The 23,801-nt window shown below is 51.3% G+C and overlaps 1 protein-coding gene across 3 annotated transcripts in view; it reads right to left on the minus strand.

Annotated features, from left to right (window-relative positions):
* Positions 1-913: 913 nt before the first annotated feature.
* Grin2d (glutamate ionotropic receptor NMDA type subunit 2D) overlaps positions 914-23,801 on the minus strand; it is a 39,017-nt gene continuing 16,129 nt past the window's right edge. For all 3 annotated transcript variants that reach the window (XM_038313400.2, XM_038313398.2, XM_038313399.2), the window contains 6 exons: positions 22,926-23,051; positions 22,557-22,786; positions 21,498-21,658; positions 2,948-3,135; positions 2,574-2,806; positions 914-2,422 (listed from right to left, as the gene is read on the minus strand). In XM_038313400.2, the coding sequence (XP_038169328.1) occupies positions 1,118-2,422; positions 2,574-2,806; positions 2,948-3,135; positions 21,498-21,658; positions 22,557-22,786; positions 22,926-23,051 (2,243 nt within the window). In that variant the 3' untranslated portion in view covers positions 914-1,117. The remainder of the gene's footprint in view (positions 2,423-2,573; positions 2,807-2,947; positions 3,136-21,497; positions 21,659-22,556; positions 22,787-22,925; positions 23,052-23,801) is intronic.

Here is a 23,801-nt window from a genome sequence, read left to right on the forward strand (position 1 = left end):
ACTCCCTCCACCCCTCTTTCCTCGGGTCTTTTGCCACTTCCTGGGCCTTGATGGTGCTTTCCCCATCTCCTGGGGACTGAGCGCGTGGTTTTATGAATGCTAGAACACTGCCTGTTACACCAGCTGCCCACTTTCTGTTGTCTGACTGTCTTCCCCACGGAATTTTCTCAGGTTCCATTTTCTCCAGAGAAGTTGAAGGGGCCTAAGAGGCAGACACAGAGCTCAGGCTTGGACTGAGGAGGCGTAAAAACATGTTTTATTCCAAACACTGCAGTGTAGTAGTGGGAGTGGAAAGGATCAAGTGTGGGCTCCCAGATCCGCCTCTCAACCCAGCCTCAGACCCTGCTGAGATCTGGGAAAGGAGGTCCGGGGGAGGGGGCGGGGGGATGTCTGCTGGGTCATCACTGAAGGATCACAAATAAGGGCTGAATTTAAAGATGTGGTTGATAGGGAAGTGGGGGAGGCAGGTGAAGGTAGGACTTTCGTGGAGGATAGGTCATAGGTCAGAGCCAACAAGGATCTAAAAGGAGGGGTCATCGAGGTCTGACATGAAGGGTCACAGTCTGGTCGGGGCACAGTCTGGGGTCAGATGATCATTGTAGGTGTTGGAAGTCACAGTCTGGGGTCAGGGGTTTCTGTGTGGCGGGGCCAAGGTCTGGAGTCACAGTTTGGCATACTCGTCTCACAGTTTTGAGTCCTGATGAATGAAAGGTTAAAAACAGGCTCCCCGGGAGGTGTGTCTGGGGCCAGGGAGCTGCACAGTGATGTGAGGGTCATGGCCCCGAGAGTGGGGGGCGGGGCGCGGCGAGACCCCGCCCCATCTCCCGCCAAATCAGTTGACGTTAAAAAGCCCTTTTCGGGGTTTAAAAAAAAAAGTCGGTGGGCTCCGAGAACCCCGCCCCACTTGCTCTCAGGATGGGTGAGATTTGGGCGACCAACTCCCCTCTGGCTCATGGTTTCCCCAACGCGAGGGGGCGCAGGACGCTGCTCCAGGCGGGGTCCGGCCAGGTCCGTTTCTGTCCTTCCCAACCCATGTGGGTCCTGTCCACTCTAGAGCGCCCCCTCGGGCCGTGGCCTGCGCTGACCGAGGGGGTGACGGGGGCCTCCCGGAGCCGCGTCATACCTCGGACTCCAGACTGGAGAAGTGCGCAGAGCCCCTGCGCGTGCCCAGGTCCCCGCCCCGGTGTCTCCGGTGCGGTGCGGGGGGCAGCTGCGGCCCCCAGTGCGCAGCGTGCGGGCAGCGGCGCGCGTGGCGTGAGGGCCCGGTGAGCCTGCGTGCAGGGGCCGCCCGCGGGCAGGAGCTCAGGTCCTCGAGCGAACGCGAGGTGGGCGCGGGCGGCGGGATGTCCCAGCCGCCTGCTGTGCGCCGGTGTCGGTGGTGGTGCGGCGCTGCGGGCGCACGGTGCGAGGCCCGCGGGCGGTGAGGGTGCGGGCGTGGGCACCCACAGCGTGCCCGGCGCCTGGGCGGTGGCCCAGCAGCCCAGGGTGGCGGCGGAGGCGCCCACCAGCCGCCGTCGAGGCCGTCGTGCGAGCAGCTGAGGTGGCGCGGTGGCGGTAGCAGCTCCAGGCTGGCGCAGTGGCGGCAGTGCCACGCGGGGCCGCTGCGCGGGGGCAGGTAGTCCCAGCTGCCGGCGCGCCAGCCCCCGAGCTTGTCGACCGACCAGTAGCGGCCGGGCGGTGGCCCGAGGCGCTCTGCGTACGGGTACGGGAAATCGGCGAACCACCAGGGCTCCAGGCCGCCGAGCGACGCTCCGCCCAGGCTCTCCGAGTCCTCGGAGTCCGAAGGCGACGGCTCGAGGTCCAGGTAGGCGCACGGTGGGGGCGCGGCGCGGCGCGGCGGCGGGGCGCTCGGGGCCCCCGCGCTCGGGCCGCCCGCGCCCCCACCCAACAGCGGCTGGCTCTCGGGGTCGGAACGCGGCCAGCGCGTGGGCGCAGGAGGACTCTCGTCCTCGAAAGCCAGGCGGCAGAGTGGCGGCCCGACGGCGGCAGCTGCGGCGGCGGGCGGCGCAGGCGGGGATGGGAAGCCGGGGAAGGCTCCGGCGGGGGGCTCGGCCGCCTCCTGGTCGCGCACGATGGCGAAGTAGGACGGTGGTGGCTTCTGCGGGGGCTGTGTGGCGGGTGGGGACAGAGGGCGTCCGGCCGCGCCTCTTGGTGCCGCGCGCGCCTCGCCGAGGCCCAGCCCCTGCGGCTCGATGGGACCGTAGTATCGGTGGAAGCCGTCGGCCAGCGCTGCGCCTCCCGGAGGCCCGGTGCCCTTGGCCCTGCGCCAGCGGTCGGCGGCTGCACGCTCTCGGGGCACGAAGGGTGCAGGGCCTGGGGGCGGGCGCGCGGTGGGGTATGCCGGGCTGGGTAGCGGTTGCGGCGGGGGCGGGGGCTTGGCAGGCGGTGGAGCCGCCTCGGCGCTGCAACAGCTGTACATGCCCTGTGAGGGGTGCGGACGGGTGAGCCGGGTGCCTGCACCCACTCCCTCTTCTTCTACACTGAGCCCTGCCCACACCTTCTATTTCTTTGTCTCTCCCTATCCCCCTTCCCCTCTGTTGGTGCTTCCCCTGCCTCCAGGTTCCCTTTCCTACCCTGGAGAAGGCCAGCAGGAAATCCATGCGGTGGGTAGGCCCCAGGCAATGCCGCAAGCGCCAGTACACCAGATGTTCCCAGGCAAAGACCAGCAAGGAAAGGCCCATGGCCACCAGAAGCATGTAGAAGACACCTGCCATGTTATCGATATCCAGCTTGCTGCTCATTACCTCGATTTTGTCATTGTGGCAGATCCCGGAAAGCCACAGCCGTTCCAGCATCTCAATCTCATCTGGGGATGGGGTCAGAGTCACTTACTGTGAACACACTCTGCTCCAACAGAGCAGAGCCCCAACCCCAGCCCATCCTCCCCAGGACCGAAGGCCAGCCCTCCCTTCTCCAGACTGGGACTTCCCGCCCAGCACAGCCGCACCGTCCCCCAGGAACTGCAGCAGCGCCAGGTCGATGGGCCGCTTCCAGCGGGAGCCCTTGTGAAGGGCGATGCCATAGCCGGTGGTAGCGAAGACCTTGCCAGAGCCGATGGTGACCAGCTTGCAGCCTTCATCCTTGCGGGCCATGTAGTTGAGCACTGCCGCATCGTAGATGAAGGCGTCCAGTTTCCTGAGGACAGGGACGTGGAAGACAGAGTCAGTCTCACGTGATGACCTCCAGGAGCCCCTTTCACCTCTAACCCCAACTGCTCAGGAGTTCCTGGGCAGGTACCGACTTGTGCCTCTTTTCAACCTTAATAAAAGGGGCCTAATTCTGACACACCAGCACGCTGAGACTTTTGCAGAGGTGATAGTGCCTGGGAAGGCGGTGCTGGAGAGATGACGGCCATTTCCCTGTCACGGGAAGTCTCTTAATGCTCATCCTATATTGCCGAAGAAAATACTGTTTTGTGTTTCTGTTTTTAGTGGAGAGTTCACATTAAAAAGGCTGGACAGTGGTGGCACACGCCTTTAATCCTAACACTCGGGAGGCAGAGGCATGTGGATCTCCGTGAGTTTGAGGCCAGCCTGGTCTACAGAGTGAGTTTCAGGACAGCCAGGGTTGCACAGAGAAACCATGTCTTGAAAAACCAAACCAATCAAACAAAAGGTCATGGGGGTGTGTGAATGTAGCTCAGAGGCAGAGCACTTGGTAGCGGGGGTGGGGAGGGTGGTGGTGGTGGTGGTGGTGGTGAATGTAGCTCAGAGGCAGAGCAGTTGGTAGCAGGGGAGTTCACAACCACTTAGTAACTCCACCTCCAGAAGCTCTGATGATGTCTTCTGGCCTCTGCATGTATCTGCACCCATGTGATGACACACACTCACATAGACACAGAAACTTTAAAAAGTAATTAATCTATTTATCGATTGTGTATACAGTGTTCTCTCTGCATTCATACCTGCAAGGCTAGAAGAGGGCACAAGACCTCATTATAGGTAGTTGTGAGCCACCATGTGGTTGCTGGGAATTGAACTCAGGACCTCTGGAAGAGCAGCCAGTGCTGTTAACCTCTGAGCCATCTCTCCAGCCCCCAAATATAAATATTTTAAAAGGCTTTAGACTTTATTAGTTGTGACACTGGTGGTGGAACCCGGGCCCCGTGCATGCTAACCATCACGCTCTCCTCACGCCATGACCGAGCCATGCCCCTAGACCCTTACTGCTGGGCGCTAGGAAACACCTAATAGCCACAGCCCAGCCTCTTGCCTTATAAAGAGGCTTGAGACTTAGCAGGGGGAATGGCAGTGACACCAGGGAGCCCTTCCATTTGACCTGTATTCTACCTATTGCTGTTCTTCAGACCCAATGAGTCATTTGATCCCCACAAAACAGAAGTAAAACTAAAACCTTTGTTCTTTCCAGAAGGGGAACCAGCCTCATCTGGGCCCTAAAACATTAAGCCTTGGTTGGGAGAGAAGTTGGGAAGTAGAGGTACCCCACGGATGCCTAGCACTACTGTCCTTCACTCCTGACCTCAGCTTCTTCTGAGACTGCCAGTCCCCGAAGCTGGCACATAGGTCTTCATTCCTAGCTCAGGCATAATCTGGCACATACAATGATTTCTTTTTTTACAGAATAAATTGTTGTGGAATATTTGTTTAACCAGGCAAAGATGTGTTAAATTTGTTCGCTTGTTAATTATTAAAAAGATGTGTTGCATTTGTTTCACCTTGCCAGCCTGAGGTACCTGATTGGTCTAATAAAGAGCTAAACAGCCAATAGCTAGGCAGAGAGAATGAACAGGCGAAGTCTAGGCTTGAGGGGAGGAGAAGGAAGGACATACCCAGGGGAAGAAACCAGGCAGGTGCCAGACAGACAGACATAGAGAAGCAGTAAAAGTAAGATACACAAAAACAAGGAAGGTAAAAAGCCCCAAGGCAAAGGTAGACAAAGAGAAACAGGTTAAGTTCAAAGAGCTAGCCAGAAATGAGCCTAAGCTAGGCCAGGCATTCAGAACTAGTGAGTCTCTGTGTCATGATTTGGGAGCTGGTTGGTGACCTAAAGGAAAAAGCCTGGCACAGTGAATTATAACTGAACGGTCCACATCAGTAAACAGCACTGCACCAGAGACGAGGCGCTCTGAGCCGCTAAGCCATCTCTTCAGCCCTTACAAGTCTTACGTTTATCTGTTTATTGCATGTGTAGGCACATGCATGCCATCGTGCACTTGTGGTCAGAGGACAACTTGCAGGTCTGTTTCCTTCCACCCTGTGGGCTATGGAGATTGATCTCCGGCTACCAGGCTTGGGAGCAAGTGCAATGACCCTATGAGCTATCACCAACCTTGCTTTTTTAATTTATTATTTTTACATTTATTTATGTGTGTGGGAGGGCATGGCGTGCACACGGAGGTTGGAGAACAACTTGCAGGAGTTGGTCCTTCCTTCCTTTCTACCACATGGGCTCCAGGGATTGCACACAGGGCTACAGCCTTGGGCCTGTGTCACTTTTGTTTTGAAATGCGTGTGAGCATGCTCAGTTTTTTGTAAGTGCTTGTGTGTGAAGGGGGAAGGGGAACCTTGGGTGTCATCCTCAGGACCACAGTCACCATTGAGACATGAAGTTTGTTTTTTGAGACAGGGTCTTACTATATACCACTAGCGGGTTTGAAACTTACTTTGTGGACTAGGCTAGCCTGAAACTCAGAGATTTGCCTGCCTCTGCTCCTTAGTGCTGGGCTGGAAGGCGTGCGCTTCCATGCCCAGTGAGACATACATTTTATTAGCCTAGAGCTCACCAAAGGGAAGCCTCAGGGATGTACCTGTCTTGGATTCCCCAGCACCAGTTTTTTCTGGCTCTGTCATCTCAACCCCGATGCTACTTTCTTTGAAGATGGCTCTTGCAGAGTTACCAAGACTGGCTTTAGCTTCATAGCTTCCTGCCTTGAGCCTCGAGTCTCTGTGATGACAGGTCAGCACCACTAGGCCTGCCCCTGTGTTTATTCTTTCAGTGGTGTAGCTGCGGGGTGAAGTTTTGGCCACACTTCTTACAGACTCCAGATAACTTCTAAGCCAGGGCCTCACCCTGTGCAGCATTGTCCACAAACCCTACCGTGGTAAGATAGACCCTGTGTGTGGACATGGTAGCCACTGTCCACACAGGCTCTAGTACTTGAAGTCTGGCCACAATGGGGAGATGGAATTTCAAATATTTCCTTGATTTCTTTTTTTAAACTAAAATACTACTGGGTGGGCCAGATCTGTGGGATGACAAGCTCAAGACATGACTGGAGGCTGACCACAGATAGGGAGGATTCGCCGGGAAGGAATACTTACCTTTATGTGGTGTGTGTGTGCATGCATGTGTGTATGTGTTCCACTCGGATTCTGGTAGCCGCCAAAATACATCACAGCCTCTAGACTGTCAATTGATTTAAACCCTGCTTTATTAAGCTTCAGAGAATCTCATGCGTAAATGCCTTGAGAGTGTGTGTGTATGTGTGTGTGTGTAAAGGACAGAGAAGAACCTGTCTATACACTCACCTCTACTGGGAAGACCTCTGGAATTGAGGTGATACAGCCAAAGCAAAGAAGAACTTGGGGTGAGGTAGAGGCTAGGAGGACCCGAGAATTACCTTTCATTTTGGGGAGGTCATTGAGCTTCCCACTTTGGAAAGGGGTCTCAGTTTTCTCTCAATCCTTAAACTGGCAGAGGGATCCCAGCTGACGTCTAGGAGTGTGTGGACACAGGGAAGCCTGCAGGCACTTCTGCCCTGTAGGCAAACTGTAATTCCTCTCTAGGTTTCTCTCTGTTTAGGAAAATGCCCAGGAGGGCAGGAAGTGGATTGCTCTCCAAATTTAAGTGGAGGTGACTTAGCGTTTTCAGGCTTGGACTGAGGGGAGAGATGGAAGGACTGGGGAATAGCATCAAATGGAGAGAGTCTTCTCGGAGGGAATGAGTGCACGCATTTGAGCCTTTGACAAGAGTGCTACCAGACAAAGCTTCCAAAATGGAAACAGTGGAGGAGCTTCAGCAGGTGGAACCAAACATCATTTACTTGTTAGTTTTTTGGTCCTAGTGGAACCAAGAGCCTCGAGCTAAACAAGAACTCCTCCACTTAACTGCATGTCTAGTTAGCACTCACTTTTATCTTTTTTAAGATTTATTTTATTACTGTGAGTGTTTTGCCTGCGTATTTGTGCAGCACATGCATGCAGTGCCTGTAGAGGCCAGAAGAGGGCATGGGGTCCCGTAGATCTGGAGTTACAGATGTCAATCACCATGTGGGTGCTGCTGGGAATAGAACCTGGGTCCTCTGCAAGAGCAAAGTGCTCTTAACTGCGGAGCCATCTCTCCAGCCCCCGTCATTCCCTGTAGTTATTTGCTCAGCCGTTCTGTGACCTAATGCCTGCCTCCCCTCTTTCCTAAATCTCTATTCATATTCAACCTAGGGCTGGAGACAAACTGCCTAGAATTCCCCTGTGAGGGGCTGGGAGCGTGACTCAGTGGTAGAGCCCTGTCAAGTGGGGGTGGGCTTTGAGGTTTCAAAAGCCCAGCGCAGGAACAGTCTCTGTCTCTGTCTCCTTCCTCTCTGCCTGCTGTTTGTAGATCAGGATGTAAACTCTCAGCTGCCACTCTGGTATCATGCCTGTCTGCTTCCCATCATGACGGCCATGGACTAACTCTTAAAAACTGTAAGCCATCCCCCAGTTAAATGCTCTCTTTTCTGAGACTTGCCTTGGTCACGTAGAACGGTGACCAAAGCACCTAGCAATGTACAAAGCCAATCCACAGCATGGCAAAAGCAAATCCATAGCCTAACCAGGTGCCTAAGTTGTGTTAGCATTTGAAAAGGTGAGGCAGGAGGATTGCTGTGAGTTTGAGGAGATCCCCAGCTATATAAGTAGAGCGTGCAGTCTGCTGCAGGTGCCCAGCTTCCTGAGCTGTCACCCATGCTGCAGTGGGCCTTGGTGATGCAGCTGTTTCTGAGTCACGTCTGCGCCTGTAAGTAACCCCAGGAAATCTCACTGGTACACCCAGTTGGACTTTGGTCTGTCTGTTATGGGCTCCCTATCTGGGATGTGCAGACGAATGTTGTGTCTCTCCAGGATAAGTCTTGTCACACAACAGCCCTGTCTAAAATAGAATAAACAAACAAAAACTCCAACCATTTCTCATATCATTTGCTTGAGTGTATATTAAAAAATAAAGTCTGCCTTCAACCCTGCTTTCCTCAGTATTTACTCCGGCTCTGTGGGCTGAAGGAGCTCCATGTTTTCCCAGCACCTGCCTCCTCAGCTTGCTCTTGCCCTGTCTCCTACTGTTCCCATTGGCTGTAGCTCAGCAGTACTGTGCCACGAGACACCTCTGCACCCCTCGTACCCTTGGACTCCCAGCCACACTGACCTAACATCTGGACCCTTGTACTGGTGTCCCCTCTGGAAAGTGTCCCCAGGCAGCAACTCAGTTCAGTCCCTCGCTTCCTTCTAGTGTTTGTCCAGAGGTATCTCTGGAGCCCCTGGTTTAACAGTAGGGCCCCTTCACAGGTCTCCCATACTTCCTATTCTATAGGCACGTGTCCCCTGCAGCAGCATAGCATAAAGTTTACTCGGCCTGTAATCTGCTTCCTGCACTGAACTTTACTCGGCCTGTAATCTGCTCCCTGCACTGAACTTTACTCGGCCTGTAATCTGCTCCTTGCATGGAATTTTGAGTTTCCTGAAGGACTTCCCTGGTTTCCTTTTTTGTTTTGTTAACTCGACACAATCTAGAGGTATCTGAGAACCACAACTGAGAAAATGCCTCCATAAGATTGGTCTATAGGTGCCAGGTAGACACCTCTAATCCTAGCACTTGGGAGGTAGAGGCCAGCTGATCTCTGTGAGTTCCAGGCCAGCCAGGCTACAGAGCGAGGCCTGTCTCAAGAAACAAAAGACAGTGTCGACTCTTGGTCACCATGGTGACGGACAGCTATGCATGACGATTTGTACTTGCATCTTGAGAATTAAAAATCTTGACTCGGAGCAGCTACATTTCAAGGGGTCTGTGTCCTGGACTACGAGTCTAACATTTTCCATCCACTTCAGGAACATGCTACTCTACTACATATGGCTGTCTGTGGACATAGGACTTGGATCTGATCACTGCTGGGGCAGGGCTCAGCCTCCACCTAGTGCAAGAAGACCTCAACAAATACTTGACAGAGGTGGGAGGGAGGGAGGAATGGACACAAAAATGCCTTTCCCCTTTCATATCATTAGTGCTTATCAAGCCCGTACCAGCCCCGATCAATTATTTCCTCCTTTGTTCCTTTCTATATTGTGTGTGTGTGTGTGTGTGTGTGTGTCTACAGTACACCAAGGAAAGAGATCCCAGCATACTGGCATTTGGGAATTCCCTGACAAACAAGGTTCGATTCAGCCCAGGGTGGATCCCGTGGTCAACAGCCCTGCTCATGCACTCACAGGCTTGTCCTTCCCGCCAGCGGCAGACCTCCCCTCCCAAACATGAGTAATATTGACATCAGTAAAAGCAACAGAATGAATGGGGAGAGGGAAGCAAACCGCTGAAGTATTACTACTACCGGAGGGAGAAGACAAGATATTGCAACCTTAAACATGAGCAGGACTCTATAAAAGACCATGCTGTGGAATTTATAAAAGACTAAAAATTCTGAGACCAGAAGCACCTGGTGTGGTGAGCACATCTATAATCCCAGCACTGGGAAGGTGTAGGCAGAAAGATTACTGAAAGTTCCAGGCCAGCCTGGTCTACAACAGGGAACGCCCCCCAAGTCAGAAAACAAACAAACAAAAACAAACCATTACCAACAAAAACAATTCTGAGACCAAAGGAACAAGTTCTTGGAAAGTAAGAATACACTTGGCCAGGACTGTTGGTGAGAAGCTCACCTACCGTGCCTGCGAACCCTGCTTCCATCCCCCACACCTCAGAAACATTAGTCAGCAGAATACGGTAGTGGAGGAGAGGAGGTTCACTGGGGCAGAAGGGATGTGAGAGAAGGGGCAGGGCAAGTGTTCAGACAGCACTTGCTTAGGCCCGTCCTGGGGTCGCGGGAGGGGAGAGAAGGGGAGCATCGGGAGAAATGACCCAGACAAAGACTTAGGAATCTGCACGATCTTGGGGTCTCCTCAGAGACACAACAGCGAAAAAGATGGTGAGAATGAAAGAAAAACAGAGAAGAACACACTGGAAAGTTCCAGAATCGGAAGGGGCATGATGGCGACGCAGAAGTCTCTGCCAGCCGGACTGTCCATCAGGTTCCAGGACAGAACAGACCTTCAGATTCACGCTGTCGCCAGACGCACACTACTCATGCCCTTTCTCTGGAAGCGTAAACTCCCAAACCATGAATTTGTGAAAAAGCAGAATCCATCTCGGTGGCATGACCCCAGCACAGTAGCCGTGTTCCAGACAAGAGCAGGCCAGAGGCCAAGACAAGCTTCTGCAAGATGAAGTCAGTTGGCTGTTGCCTCTAAACATAAGGAAACATTCAGACTGTTAGCGGGGAATTGAAGTTGGAATTAGCTAAGTACAGAGAATGAGCAGGCATTAAATAACTGAAAAAAAGACAATTAGTAACTCAGAGAAACAAAGAGCCATGGGGAGGAAGTAATCACGCTTTACTCTTTGCGGCAGCTGTGCGGCCTACCCACCGGACTAACAGAAACACGGAGTTCAGTCAGCACCGCGTGTGTGCGGCTGGGCTGATTGGAATATGAGAATGAATATTCCATGTGACAAGAGGCGGCATAATGGCTGAAATTAAACAACGAGAGTTAGCTTTGCAAACACGCTATTTAGAGATGAGGAGATAAATAGCAAAATGATACAGTAAAAGAGATGGATGTAGCTGTTTTTTCAGGTGGGAGAAATGGAGGGTAGGCAGATTTTTTTCACTAGGAAAGAAAATTCTTGTGTGGGCTTGGTGACACAGGCCTGTAATCCCAGCACTCTGGAAGAGAAACCAGGAGAAGCGGAATTCAGAGCTAGCCAGCTACCCGATAAGTCAGGGGACAACCTGAGGACTATCTAAAATTGGAAAAAGAAAAAATCCTGTATTTCACCCTCCAAACTGTGGATGGATAATTCTAATAAAAATAGAACTGAAAATTTTAAAAGTCAAAAGCAGATACCCAGGACAAAACAATTTAGCAAAGGCAGGAGACCATGGGAAGAATCACAGAGAAGTTCTGGGGAGCCTGTGGCACTTGTAAGGGTGAGAAGAAAGGTCAGGGGTTCTGAGAGGCAAGGCAGCAAGGAGGCCTGGGTCCACCTGACAGCGCTGGGAATGTCGCTGTGCTTCTGGGTCTAACAGAAGATAGACACCCGCCATGGTTATGAGGCAGCATGAAGTAAAGTGAGGCCACTCCCAAAATCATATTCCAGAGTCTGGTCTCTCGGCCCCGAGGATAAGAGAGCCTCAAGGAGGTCAGGTGGGACTATCCATTAACACCTGCAGTTTGACAGTACTGTGTGCTTCTCCCTTTCATCTGGCTGTGTCCCTAAAACCCCCATCTGAGACTGTCCATGCACGTGGACACACACACACACACACACACACACACGCACGCACGCACGCACGCACATGTGATGACAAGCTGAAAACAGCCAAATGTCACCAATCCAGGCACTGTAGTATGGTCATGTGACACTGGCTCAGGGGCATATCCAGCAAGTAGCCAATGAAATGTCTGTCACCAGTGTCTGGTGATTTCCTGTGATGTTCATGGTGACCAGAAGGGAGGAGAAGCTTTCTGGGGAGCCCAAGGTTCTGCATATCACTCTCTGGCTTCACACCATCGCCCCAGGACACAAATGCACATCTGTGCTTCCCCCTCACTTCATGGGCCCCTCAATGTTATTTTTTATCATTTTGGTTTCTGAGTCAGGGTTTCTCTATGCAGCCCAGGTTGACCTTGCATATGCTGTAAAATCCTTAGCCTCAGACTCCTGAATTAGGTAATTCAGCCACAGCACCCAGCATAGCACCCAACTCTTTTATTTAAGACTTATTGATTTATTATGTATACAGTATTCATCCTCCATGCCAGAAGAGGGCACCAGATCTCATTACAGATGGTTGTGAGCCACCATGTGGTTGCTGGGAATTGAACTCAGGATCTCTGGAAGGGCAGCCAGTGCTCTTAACTTCTGAGCCCTCTCTCCAGTCCTTTATTTATTTATTTATTTATTTATTTATTTATTTATTTATTTATTTGTATGTCTGTTTAATGAGACAGGGTCTTACTATACAGGCAGTTCTAGCTGTCCTGGAACTCAACATCATAGGCCAGGCTGGCCTGGAACTCAGATCCATCTGCCTCTACTTCCCGAGTGCTGGAATTAAAAGTGTGTGACACCATGCCCAGCCATAACCCAGCTTAAAAAAATCTATAAAAAGACATAGGATGAGGATTCAAGCTATTTTTACTCAATAAAGGCTATAAGTGTGGCTGATAGTTTTGCTTGTAAAAAATTAATTACATTCCAAGAAAAAAATTAATTACATGTTTTTGGTTCTTGGGAGTAGGGGGCAGAGTTTGGATTTAGTGTTTTCTGGGTAGTCCCAGACTACTCCTGTCAGATTCAGAATCCCCTTTGCTCCTCTTGCCTTCCTCGGGACCGAGTGCTGGATTATATGCTGGTGACACCATGCCCAGATGAAGCTCACTCTTTGACCCCTGAGCACTGAGCCAGGCCAAGAGAATGCTGTCCTGTCTATGCAACCTCACCTGGAGAAGGCAGCTGGCACCAGTGACGCTGTGGTGGAGAGCAGGGCTGCTCTATCCAAGGGGACCCAGGAATCCCTGGGGTCTCTCTAGAGGGAGGGGCTGACAAGAGGAGTCTTGGAGGGTGGCTAAGGAAGTGAATTCAAAGGTGTGGGGTCCCAAGCCCTCTGATGTGTTCTGTTCATGAGGCTCACTAGGCTGGTTTCTATGTGCTAATGCTGCCACGGCTAGCCACGTGCTGGTGTCAGGTCTCCGAATGCTAACGCTGCCACGGCTAACCACGTGCTGGTGTGTTCCGTGTGCTGATGCTGCCACGGCTAGCCACGTGCTGGTGTGTTCTGTGTGCTAACGCTGCTATGGCTAGCTGTGTGCTGCTGTGTTCCGTGTGCTAATGCTGCCATGACTAGCCATATGCTGGTGTGTTCCGTGTGCTAATGCTGCCATGGCTAGCTGTGTGCTGGTGTCAGGTCTCGGAATGCTAACGCTGCCATGGCTAGCCATGTGCTGGTGTGTTCCATGTGCTAACGCTGCCATGGCTAGCCGTGTGCTGGTGTCAGGTCTCGGAATGCTAACGCTGCCATGGCTAGCCATGTGCTGGTGTGTTCCGTGTGCTAATGCTGCCATGGCTAGCCGTGTGCTGATGTCATGCCTGCCTGCTGCTGTGCATGGAGCAGCTCTGAGATCAGATGCATTGTGAACTGAACAGCACATTGGATTTCGAAGACCAAGTGTTGGAGAAATGTAGGCAGAAGGTCTCAACTACTTGGCCTGTGTTAAAGGCCTGTTATCCTAGTATGTATGTGGAAAGAAAGCCACGGCAGAAGGATAGGAGTTCAAGGCCAACCTGCAATACACAAAGAGATCCTCTCCAAAAATGTGTGTGTGTGTGTGTGTGTGTGTGTGTGTGTGTGTGTGTGTGTATGCAAACCAAATTATGTTTGTACTGATGTATCCAAATAACATTTTGGGGGCCGGGCAGTAGTGGTGCACACCTTTAATCCCAGCACTCAGGAGGCAGAGGCAGGCAGATCTCTGTGAGTTCGAGGCCAGTCTGATCTACAAGAGCTAGTTCCCGGTCAGGCTCCAAAGCTACAGAGAAACCCTGTCTCAAAAAACCAAAAACCAATCAAACAAACAAAAAACAAAACAAAACAAAAAACCAAATAACATATTGGACTTGCTGGGTAGCTAACAGAAACACAATTGATCAGATGGCAGAAAAATATGAAGAATTTGGAAGACTTATGTGTCTACTACATCAACTTCAGGAAGGCATTCGATAGCATTTGGAGGAAAGGACTTTGGGAAACACTGAGGTTCTAAAGGCAACCAGAGAAAATCATAAGAATACTAGAAAATGCCTATAAAGATCCCTTTGCATCAGTCAAAGAACTAAGTGATGTGGGAGTCCACTCTGTGTGCTGTGATTGCCATTAATAAATAAAGAAACTGCTTTGGACCTATAGCAAGGCAGAATTTAGGCAGGTGGGGAAAGCTAGGCTGAATGCTGGGAGAAAGAAGGGTGGAGTCAGAGAGAAGTCATGGAGCTGCCAGAGTCAGACATGCTGAAACTTTGCTGGTAAGCCACTGCAACGTGGTAATACACAGATTAATAAAAATGGGTTAAATTAATATGTAAGTGTTAGCCAATAAGTAGCTAGAGCTAATGGACCAAACAGTGATTTAATTAATATAGTTTCTGTGTGGCTATTTCGGGGCTAAGCAGCCCAGGACAAACTAGCCTCCCTGCAGCAACCAAATGATGAGTTTCAGACAATCGCAGGAGCTGCAGGGATGCGGCCTCTCGCTGCTGCTCTTCAGTACATTCCTGGAATTAATAACAGCAGCAGCCCTGGAGGATGTGCAGATAGGTGTGCAGATAGGTGGTGTGCGAATCAATAATTTGCGTTTCTCTGATGATAAAGCACTGCTTGCTGAAAGTCCAAAGGAGCTGCAGGCTGTGGTAAATAGAGTGTTGGAAGTCAGTGAGAACCTTGGTATGAAAGTAAACATGGAGAAGCCTGAGATACAGCACATGGGAAGGGCGCACAGGATTTTAACATTGTAATAAAGAATCAGAGCCTCAAGCAAACAGGCAACTTTGTCTGTCTGGGAGGAAACCTCAGTTCAAAGGAGGGAAACTATTTCAGACGTCAAGAGATGGGTAGAGATACCGAGGGCTGAGTTCCAGGCACTAGGAGAGGTTTGGCCAGTGAGACACACCGACAACAGCAAAACTACACGCACATGAGCCACTTGTCGAGCCGCCTTCTTTACAGCTCCGAAACCTGGACAATGAAAGGCCCCTCAGAACAGCGGCTGCATGTGTTTGAGATGGCGTGTCTAAGGGGGATTCTAGGCGTCACATGAAGAGACAGGCTGTGCAACTATGACATTAAGAAACATCTCCATCTACAGAAGGAAGTGAACTACAGGATACGGCATTGGCGCTTGAGATACTTAGGCCATGTTATGAGAATGAATGACAGCAAATACCTGTAGATAGCACTGCTTAGAGGTGTGCATGGGACAAGGCAAAGACGAAGGCCCAAAAAATGCTGGATAGACAGCATGAAGCAAGACTATGGAACCTTGGGTATGACAATAACACAAGCATCCAGGACTGCCCAGAATAGGAACAACTGGAGAACAACCGTAAACAGGCTGCCCATGCATGCTTAAGCATTGCTGGGGCATAAATGATGATGGTGATGACGGTGATGATGATGTCGGTGATGATGACCATGGGGATGATGGTGGTGATGACGATGATGATGGTGATGGTGATGGTGATGGTGATGATGATGATGATGGTGATGATGGTGATGATGGTGATGATGGTGATGATGATGGTGATGATGATGATGGTGATGGTAATGGTGATGATGATGGTGACGGTGATGGTGATGGTGGTGATGATGATGGTGATGGTGGTGATGATGATGATGATGGTGGTGATGATGATGGTGATGGTAATGGTGATGATGATGGTGTCGGTGATGGTGGTGATGATGTGGTGATGTTATGTCCAGCAGAACATATTTGAAAACAAAATCTCTTCACTTGCTTCTTTTTGTCTCCCAGGGTGGCTGTAGGGTACTATGGCTCCATTCCTGCTGGGCAGCACCAGTGGAGTCCAATCCCCCAGCACACACCCTCTGGATACTTTCATGGGTTCCTAGGCTTCTGAGCTGAGAGACACATTTCAGCTGATGAGGTGGCTCCGACAGTGAATTAAATCAACAGAGGTATTCAGGGTAGGCAGAGAAGTCTGGATTCTTAGGAGTGAATCAGAACCATGATCTCAGTGTGACCTGGGGACTCTAGGTGACACTTGTGTGCCAGGGAACCAGGGCAGGAGATGAGGGAATAATGAAGGGTAAGACAAGAAAGAGGAAGGGAGAAGACAGAAGAAGAGGGGAGAAGAAGAAAAGGCAGGGAGTGGTGAGGAAGAATGGGAGCAGGAGGACTGGGGCATGAAGAGAGAAGGAAAAAAGACAAAAATGAGGGGAGGTTTCTTTTCCTTCTTTCTTTTTTTTCTTTTGATTTTTTGAGACAGTGTTTCTCTGTGTATCCTTGGCTGTTCTGGAACTTGCTCTATAGACCAGGCTGGCCTCACTCAGAGATCCTCCTGCATCTGCCTCCTGAGTACTGGGAATAAAGGGTGCACGACCACCAGAGTTTTTTAAAGCCTATACGGCTTATTTATTTATTTATTTATTTATTTATTTGTTATGTGTCCTGGGAGTGGAACTCAGAGCTGGCTCATGCTGGACAGGTACTGTACCACTGTGCCACAGCCACAGCCCCAAGGAGTTGCCTCATGGAAGTTAGAAAGTAAAATTTTTAGCAAAATAAAAATTTTATGATGCTAAAAAAATGAGGAGCAGGAAAATAACAGTGGATAGAGAGTTGAATGTGATGCTACTAGCCAGAGGAGGTTAGACAAAAATGTTTGACAAGTTGGTGCTTGAGAGATAGCTCAGAGGTTAAGAGCACTGGCAGCTCTTCCAGAAGTCCTGAGTTCAATTCCCAGCAACCACATGGTAGCTCACAACCATCTGTAATAAGATCTGGTGCCCTCTTCTGGCCTGCAGGAATATATGCAGACAAAACACTGTAGATATAATAAATCTTTTTAAAACACTGACAAGTTCAGAACTAAGTGGTAGTGCACTTGCGAGGTAGAGACAGCAGGATCTCTGAGAGTTCCAGACCAGCCAGGGCTACATGGTGAGATCCTGTGTCCAAAAGCTGTAGTAATAATAAAAAGAAAGGAAGAAAAGAAAAAGGAGATTTGGCAAGTCCAAACCAAAGTGCAATGGGAGCATAAAATATGCCTGGGACCTCTCCAAAGGCCGGGTGTTTTGTCAGGGCTTATATTAATTAAGTACGTGTTAGAGAGATAACACTCTAAGTTAGAGTAACAAGCATGGATTAACCTCATGTCCGTCTTTTCCTGACTTACACACACTTAGCTCACAGCTCTGTTCCAGAAGGAAGGATGCAGGGAACGGCACAAACACTGACGTAAGAAGGGACGAGGCCTGTATGTCAACCTGAACTGTGATATGCTAAGCAAACAGACCATTTCATGACAGAGGGAAGAGCGATTTAGAAAGGAGGCCATGAAAGCTGGGATCGCTGAGAATAAAGGGGCCTCCCAGCTTCAGGGTGGAAAGGAACGGAGGCAGCAGCAGAGGCCTGAGACAGAGCTGCCGCCCCAGGAGGGAGGCGAAAGCAGAAGCACACTGGCTAACAGGGGCATCAGGTTCTCAGCTCCTTCAGACCCAGGTCACCAGTTTCTTGGTGCTGCTGCTCTTGCTGTTCCCAAAAACTAACGGAATGCCAGGCCCTGGGGATGAGAACCATAGGGTCTCAGCACAGAGGCCAATGGTAGCTAAAAGACCAGGCGCTTCTGGCCAATGCCAGGAGTCTCTCTCTCTCTCTCTCTCTCTCTCTCTCTCTCTCTCTCTCTCTCTCTCTCTCTCTCTCGCACGCACTATGTACATGCTTGTATGGATGTGTGTGCACATCTGTGTAGAAACCAGAGGTCATTATTGGGTGTCTTCAGTTACTGTCCGTCTTTAATGTGTGTGTGTGTGTGTGTGTGTGTGTTAGTGTGGATGGCGTTTGTGTGCCTGTGCAAGTGCACGGAGGCCAGAGACGAACACAGTGTGATCTGCTCTGGCATGCTCCACCGCATTCCCATGAGATAGGGTCTCTCACTGATCCTGGAACTAGGCGAGCAGCTAGCAAGGCCAGCTGTCCTGTCCCTGTGTCCCGCACAGTACTGGGTTACAGGTGATCACACAGGCGCACCAAGCTTTTGATGCAGATGCTGGCCATGGAAGCTCCTTAACGCTTGTTTAGTGCCTGTAAGCTGTCTCTCCAACCATGGCTCCTCCCTGAGCCTGGAGCTCCCCCATCAGAGAGTGTGGCTGGTGAGCACCTGTCTTCCCTCTGGCAGTGCTGGGGTTACAGGCACATGCTGCCACTCCTAGCTTTTATTTGAGTCCTGAGGATTTGAACCCAAGCCCTCAAGCAAGCCTTCACTCAGCAAGCCACTCTGCAGCCCTGCCCACCCCACTATTTCTCCATCTCCAGTGGAAATCACAAGTGGATGGGGACTTGGGCATCAGGCCAAGGAACTACTAATGCATTAGAGGCGCTCAGGGAACATTTGCCAAAAAAGCTGATGAGTGGACCAGGAATCTGGATTCTGACTCAGCACTCCAGAGGCTGAGGCAGGTGGATCTCTGTGAGTTCCAGGTCAGCCAGAGCTACCTAATGGTAGCTGGTCTCAGTCTCAAAAACCAAACTAAAACAAAACAAAAAGACCCAAGGCAAACAAGGAACTGACGAGTACATGCTTTGTCCAATCCTTGGGGAGCAGGCTCTTTTCCTGTGACCCCCACAGAGCATGGAGCCCCTGAGGCCCAGGGTAATACCCACAGTTATTTTAGGTTCTGCTCTGGGAATCCTGGTACTTTGAAAAACCTCCACACTCATTCTAACCCTCCTCCACAAGGGAGAGGTCTGAGCAACTTGGGGGGCGTGAGCCAGAGATGGTGGGCATCCTTGAATAAAGGAAAGGCAAGAATTCAGCTTTAGGGAAAGGCAGGCCAGTCAATCCTTGTAACCCCAGGAATGGAAGGAGCCATCAGTCATATTCCTTTTGGGTTGTTTGGAGTCATCTGTCACGGCAGGACAGCTACCATGCTGGTTCCCTAGCTCACCGCATGAAGTTTTCCGTAGCACAGAGTCCTGGGAAGTTTCCAGGGTGCCTGCCTGGATTCTCAGCGACACCTGCCATAGGAATAGTGGGTGCAGGGAGAGGGTGGAGAAGGGGGCACCCACCAAGGGTTGAGGGCCAGAGCATACACTGCAGGAGACAAAAATGGAACTGCCCGATAGGAAGTGCTGAAGTCCGGTCCAAGGGGAGGCTCCCTGGCTCATAGAAAGTTTAGGTACAGAGTCCGTGTGACCCCAGAAAGAGAGGATAGAGAGGCAGAGACGGAGAGCTACCAAAGAACTTTGCTGGGCTAAAGCATGGGGCGGGACTCTGCAGATGGTGAGAGCGCTCCTCAGGTCACAGCCTCATCCTCAGCTCACAAGGCCATCTTTCCGGTGTCCCTGACAACTGCATATGACTGCCTGATAGGGTCTTATAAACACGGAAGTCCCTGAGAGAGGGTTTCCAGGAGAAGACCCTCCATGTTTGGAACTAGGTTGTGCTGCGTGGAGCAGCAACAGCCTTCCTGTGACCACGAGGCAACCAAACGAGTACAAAGGTCAAAACCGCAAGTTTGGCAGAGCCTAAATGCGTAGAGAGTTTAAATCTTTGAAATGTCCTGCTAGCCTAGCACTATTTTGTTTTCTTTTTTTGAGACAGGGCTTCACTATGTAGTTCAGAATGCCCTTAATCTCTCAATAGAGTTCATGGCAGGCATGAACCACCATGATTGGCTCCCTGGATTTTCCATCCCTGGAGACACAGAAACCAGTGTGTTAAAACTGGTTTTAAAATCCTACCAACCCAGGAATCTGCTTGCTGCCGACCATGGTTTTCAAGTACAAACCTCCCCCAGAACTGCTCTAGAATGTGCTCAGGAGTGGAGATTTCTGCTGCGGGCCCAGGCTGACCCTATATTGTGCCTACCGCGCTCAACAAACCACTGAGACAAAGGGGTAACAGATCCATCCAGGACGGCTGCTGGAAGGGCAAGCAGGAAGGTGAGTGGAGGAAGGAAGTTTCTAGATGACATAATTGCCTCCACATTGTTCTTGCTCCCCTATGGCCCCTCTACCATTCCCCACTGCAGTGAAGGACACTTCGGGACAAGAATGGAGTCTTCTTTGCTTAATCTCCTACAAAGGTGTCTCACCACTTTGTTACAAGAGCCAACTCTGATGTCCTCAGGGGTCACCACCGGTCCTACTCTCCTCTGCCCTTCAGCCACCTGCTTTTCCATATGTCCCTCCACACCGACCTCAGGAATTCTGTACACCTCTGCCTGCAAGGCTCTGCGTCTACCCTGAGAGCGTGGACACACTCACACTTCCCAGAAGGCCACCTGACTCCTGGTGACGTGACCGGGCTGAGGAGCCCACTCTGACGCCTGCTGACGTGACCCTGCCGAGGAGCCCACTCTGACGCCCGGTGACCCTGCCAGTTTGTGTGTTTGATACTCATTTTTCACCCTAGACCCTCAGCAACTAAGAACAAGAAATGTCTGTCTAATATTAGTCCAGCCCAAAAAGGCAATAAGAAAAGAATCATGCTAAAAGACTAAATAAATGAGGGGCACTCAACCTAGGAAACCGCAGTTCTGGGGAACGGACCCTGGGTTTGGGGCACATCAGGCCAGCCCTCTACTACTGAACCACAACCCAGGACCTAAACTAGATTTGCCATATCAGGGTGCTACACTCTGGGGACTGAATTTAACTGTATCCCTATGATGTACGGAGCTAACATAAAAAAATACAGACCCTTTCCTGTAACCCAAATATTCACTGCAGAGTTCAGAACTGATGACAACAGCACAATAACTATGGCAAAGCTGTTGTGGAGTAATCTGTGTGTGCACTGCGGATCTGGCTCTGCCAAGGCACCTTCCAGTTGGTTGATAAAGAGCTGAAGGGCCAATAGGTAGGCAGGAGAAGGTAGGCGGGCCTTCTGAGAAGAGGAGATGAGTCTAGGTACAGGAAGACCCAGAAGGGATGGAGAGGAAGCAGGAGGTACAGGATGTAAGAGAGGTAAAAAGCCCATGAGACAAAACATAGATGAATATAAATGGGTTAATTTAAGTTATAGGAGCTAGTGGGACAAGCCTAAGGTATAGGCCAAGCTTTCATAATTAATAATAAGTCATGTCATTTTTGTGAGCTGGCAGCTCAAAGAAAAATCTGTCTACAGAGAGCCACCGTCCTCTGGCCACTGTTCTGTGTGAATTAACTATGTTGTTCTGGTTGTTTTAAGACAGGGTCTCAGTATGAAGCCCTGGCTGGCCTGGAACTCACCAAGAGCTGCCCCCACTTTAATTCCAAATGGCAAAATTAAAGGCACATGCCACCACTCCTGACCAAACTTCGTTCTTCTACCAAGGAGCTGCCTTTATGGTCCTGACTGTACACACAAGAAGCAGACTCAGAGCACTGAATCAAGTGTCTACCATGACAAAGCACAGAAGCTCCGAGTCCTCCAGGCCCCTAGTGAACTGCCCCAGGCTGACCTCAGGTGCGGGCCCCACCCTCCCCACGGCTCGAGGCCCCATTGCCCGAGTCTGCGCTGACCCTGCCTTGAGCTGCGTGAGAGCCTCCTCCACTCGCGGCTGGTTGTAGCGCACCATGTAACTGTGCATGTCAGGGTAGTTGCTGCGGATGTTCTTCTCCGTGGACCCGTTGGGCACCGTCCCAAACTTCAGGGGTGGGTATTGCTCCTGGGGCCTCTGGAACTGAACAGAAGGGGGAATTGTTAAGGTATCTTCTAGGAAACTCCCAAATCTAATGTCCCATTCTGAAGAGCCAGCCCTTAGTTTGCTGGCTCTGGAGTGGGCTAAGCAGTCTATTCAGAAATAGCTCTGTGTGTAAGCACAAATGTAGGCCCAGGGGTGTGCTGGCTCAGAGTGCTGACAGAACCACACTCCCCTTGCTATATGTAAGGTATGACCATCTGCTATTCTACCTTTATTCCACTGAAAACAATGCTCAATGCAACCTACTCATCTACCCCACAACCCGCCAACTGTCTGAGAGGCTGGGCAGCCACTATAACTTCACAGTGTTTCTCATGGCTGCTATCCCTGTGTGCTGCGGCTGGCACCACAGGGCAAGAGCGCAAGCCCAGAGGGTGGGCATTCTGAGTGCTTTGACGGAATGGTTTTATGCATGTTGAATCTCATTAGTAAACATCTGGAGTTGACTTGACTGCTGTTCTTATTTGAGACAGGGACTCACTACGTAGCCAGCCTGTCCTTGAACTAATGGTCCTCTGCCTCCATCTCTGGAGGGCAGCGATTATAGGCCTGCATCATTAGCCTGAGTCTGACTCCTGTACGTTCTGATGTTGTGCTATCTCTACATTTCTAGTAACTGCTCGCTGGTGTATCTACTCACGCACAGTCTCCAGTGGATGGGCTGTGTCACAAATGACATCTTCTCTGCAGCGCAGGAGGCGTTGCTGCTCCTGGGACACGGGGGGGGGGGTCGCCCTCTCCCCCAGGACCGTTTAAACCACTCATCTTCTTCCAAACCCCCCATTGCTACCACTCTGGAATCCCTCTTGGGCGGCCTCCCAGGAACCCCTCTGTTCTGGGACAGGTGACGAGCCAGCTGGCCTACCCCTGTACACACCTTTCGGTCACTGAGCCCAGACACGGTGTCCACATATTCCTCCTGGATCATGAAGGCAGCCAGATTGGCTGTATAGCTGGCAAGGAAGATGACGGCAAAGAAGGCCCACACCAGAACCATGATCTTGCTGGTGGTGCCCCGCGGATTCTCCACTGGCACTGAGTTGTTGAACACCAGGGCCCACAGCAGCCAGATGGATTTCCCAATGGTGAAGGTCGAGCCACCAGGGCCTGTGGGGGCCAGGACAGGAAGGGACCTTACAGTCCTTCCACTCCCCAGGAGAGGAGAAAGGACTGCCGTTCTTAGCTCTACTCCAGGGGCTACTGGGAAATACAGTTCTGCATAGGGTCAGGCAGGAAGGGGACTCACGTTTGCCCGTGGCCAGGCTGCGGTTATAGCCCACAGGACTGAGGTACTCAAAGATGAAAACGGTGACGGCAACCACGGTGAGGCACATGACGAACATCATCACCCACACAGCGGGGCTGTAGGGCTCTGGGGACACGGGAGGTGTCAGCCAAGCAGAGGCTTGGGAGACCAGGTGGAGCCCGGTTGACTCCATCCTGCTCTGTTCCCTTTTCTGGTGCCCACTTCGCGGACAGCCTATCAGTACATACACTCCTTATGGGAATCTTTCTCAAGAGCTACCGGGACCATTTCTGTGGCTCTCACCCCTAATCTAGCTGTCTCCTAAATGCTCCCTGAGCCCAGGGTCTGAATCTTCACCTCTTAGCTTCCCCTCAGGGGCTATTCCACCACCCCAGGCTCTGCATCTGGGCACCCATGACAACCCAGCCCCAGGCCACACTCCTTGCCATCCATCTTCCTTGGTCATAGACAACAAATTTTGCCCCTGCTCCTTGCTCCTGCTCCTCAAGCTCCTTGGGCCTGTCCTCCCCACCCCCATGGCCAGCAAGGAACAAGCCTGGTCCCCAAGGGAAAGGATCTTTCTCCTTCTGTCTTCTCTCTTTCTCTCTCTGAGGAGCCTTGCTTAGATGGCCAGAGCAAAGGGGGAATGGAAGTGACTTGCTAGCCTTGTTCTCTTGCCCACATCTGTTGTCTCCAGAGATGGTGTTTCTACACAAGGTACCACAGTGTGGCTTCCTGACTACCCCAAACCCGCATCCATCCGACCTTGCCGCCATGCTTCTGCACATCTTCATCCTTTGTGTGGGGGTCACTGCGGTAGCCCCCACCCCTGCCGCTTCCTGCTCCCACAGGGCTATTATCAACTCACAGCTGAGC

The sequence above is a fragment of the Arvicola amphibius genome, chromosome 12, assembly GCF_903992535.2.
Source record: "Arvicola amphibius chromosome 12, mArvAmp1.2, whole genome shotgun sequence".
NCBI classification, from domain to species: Eukaryota; Metazoa; Chordata; class Mammalia; order Rodentia; family Cricetidae; genus Arvicola; species Arvicola amphibius.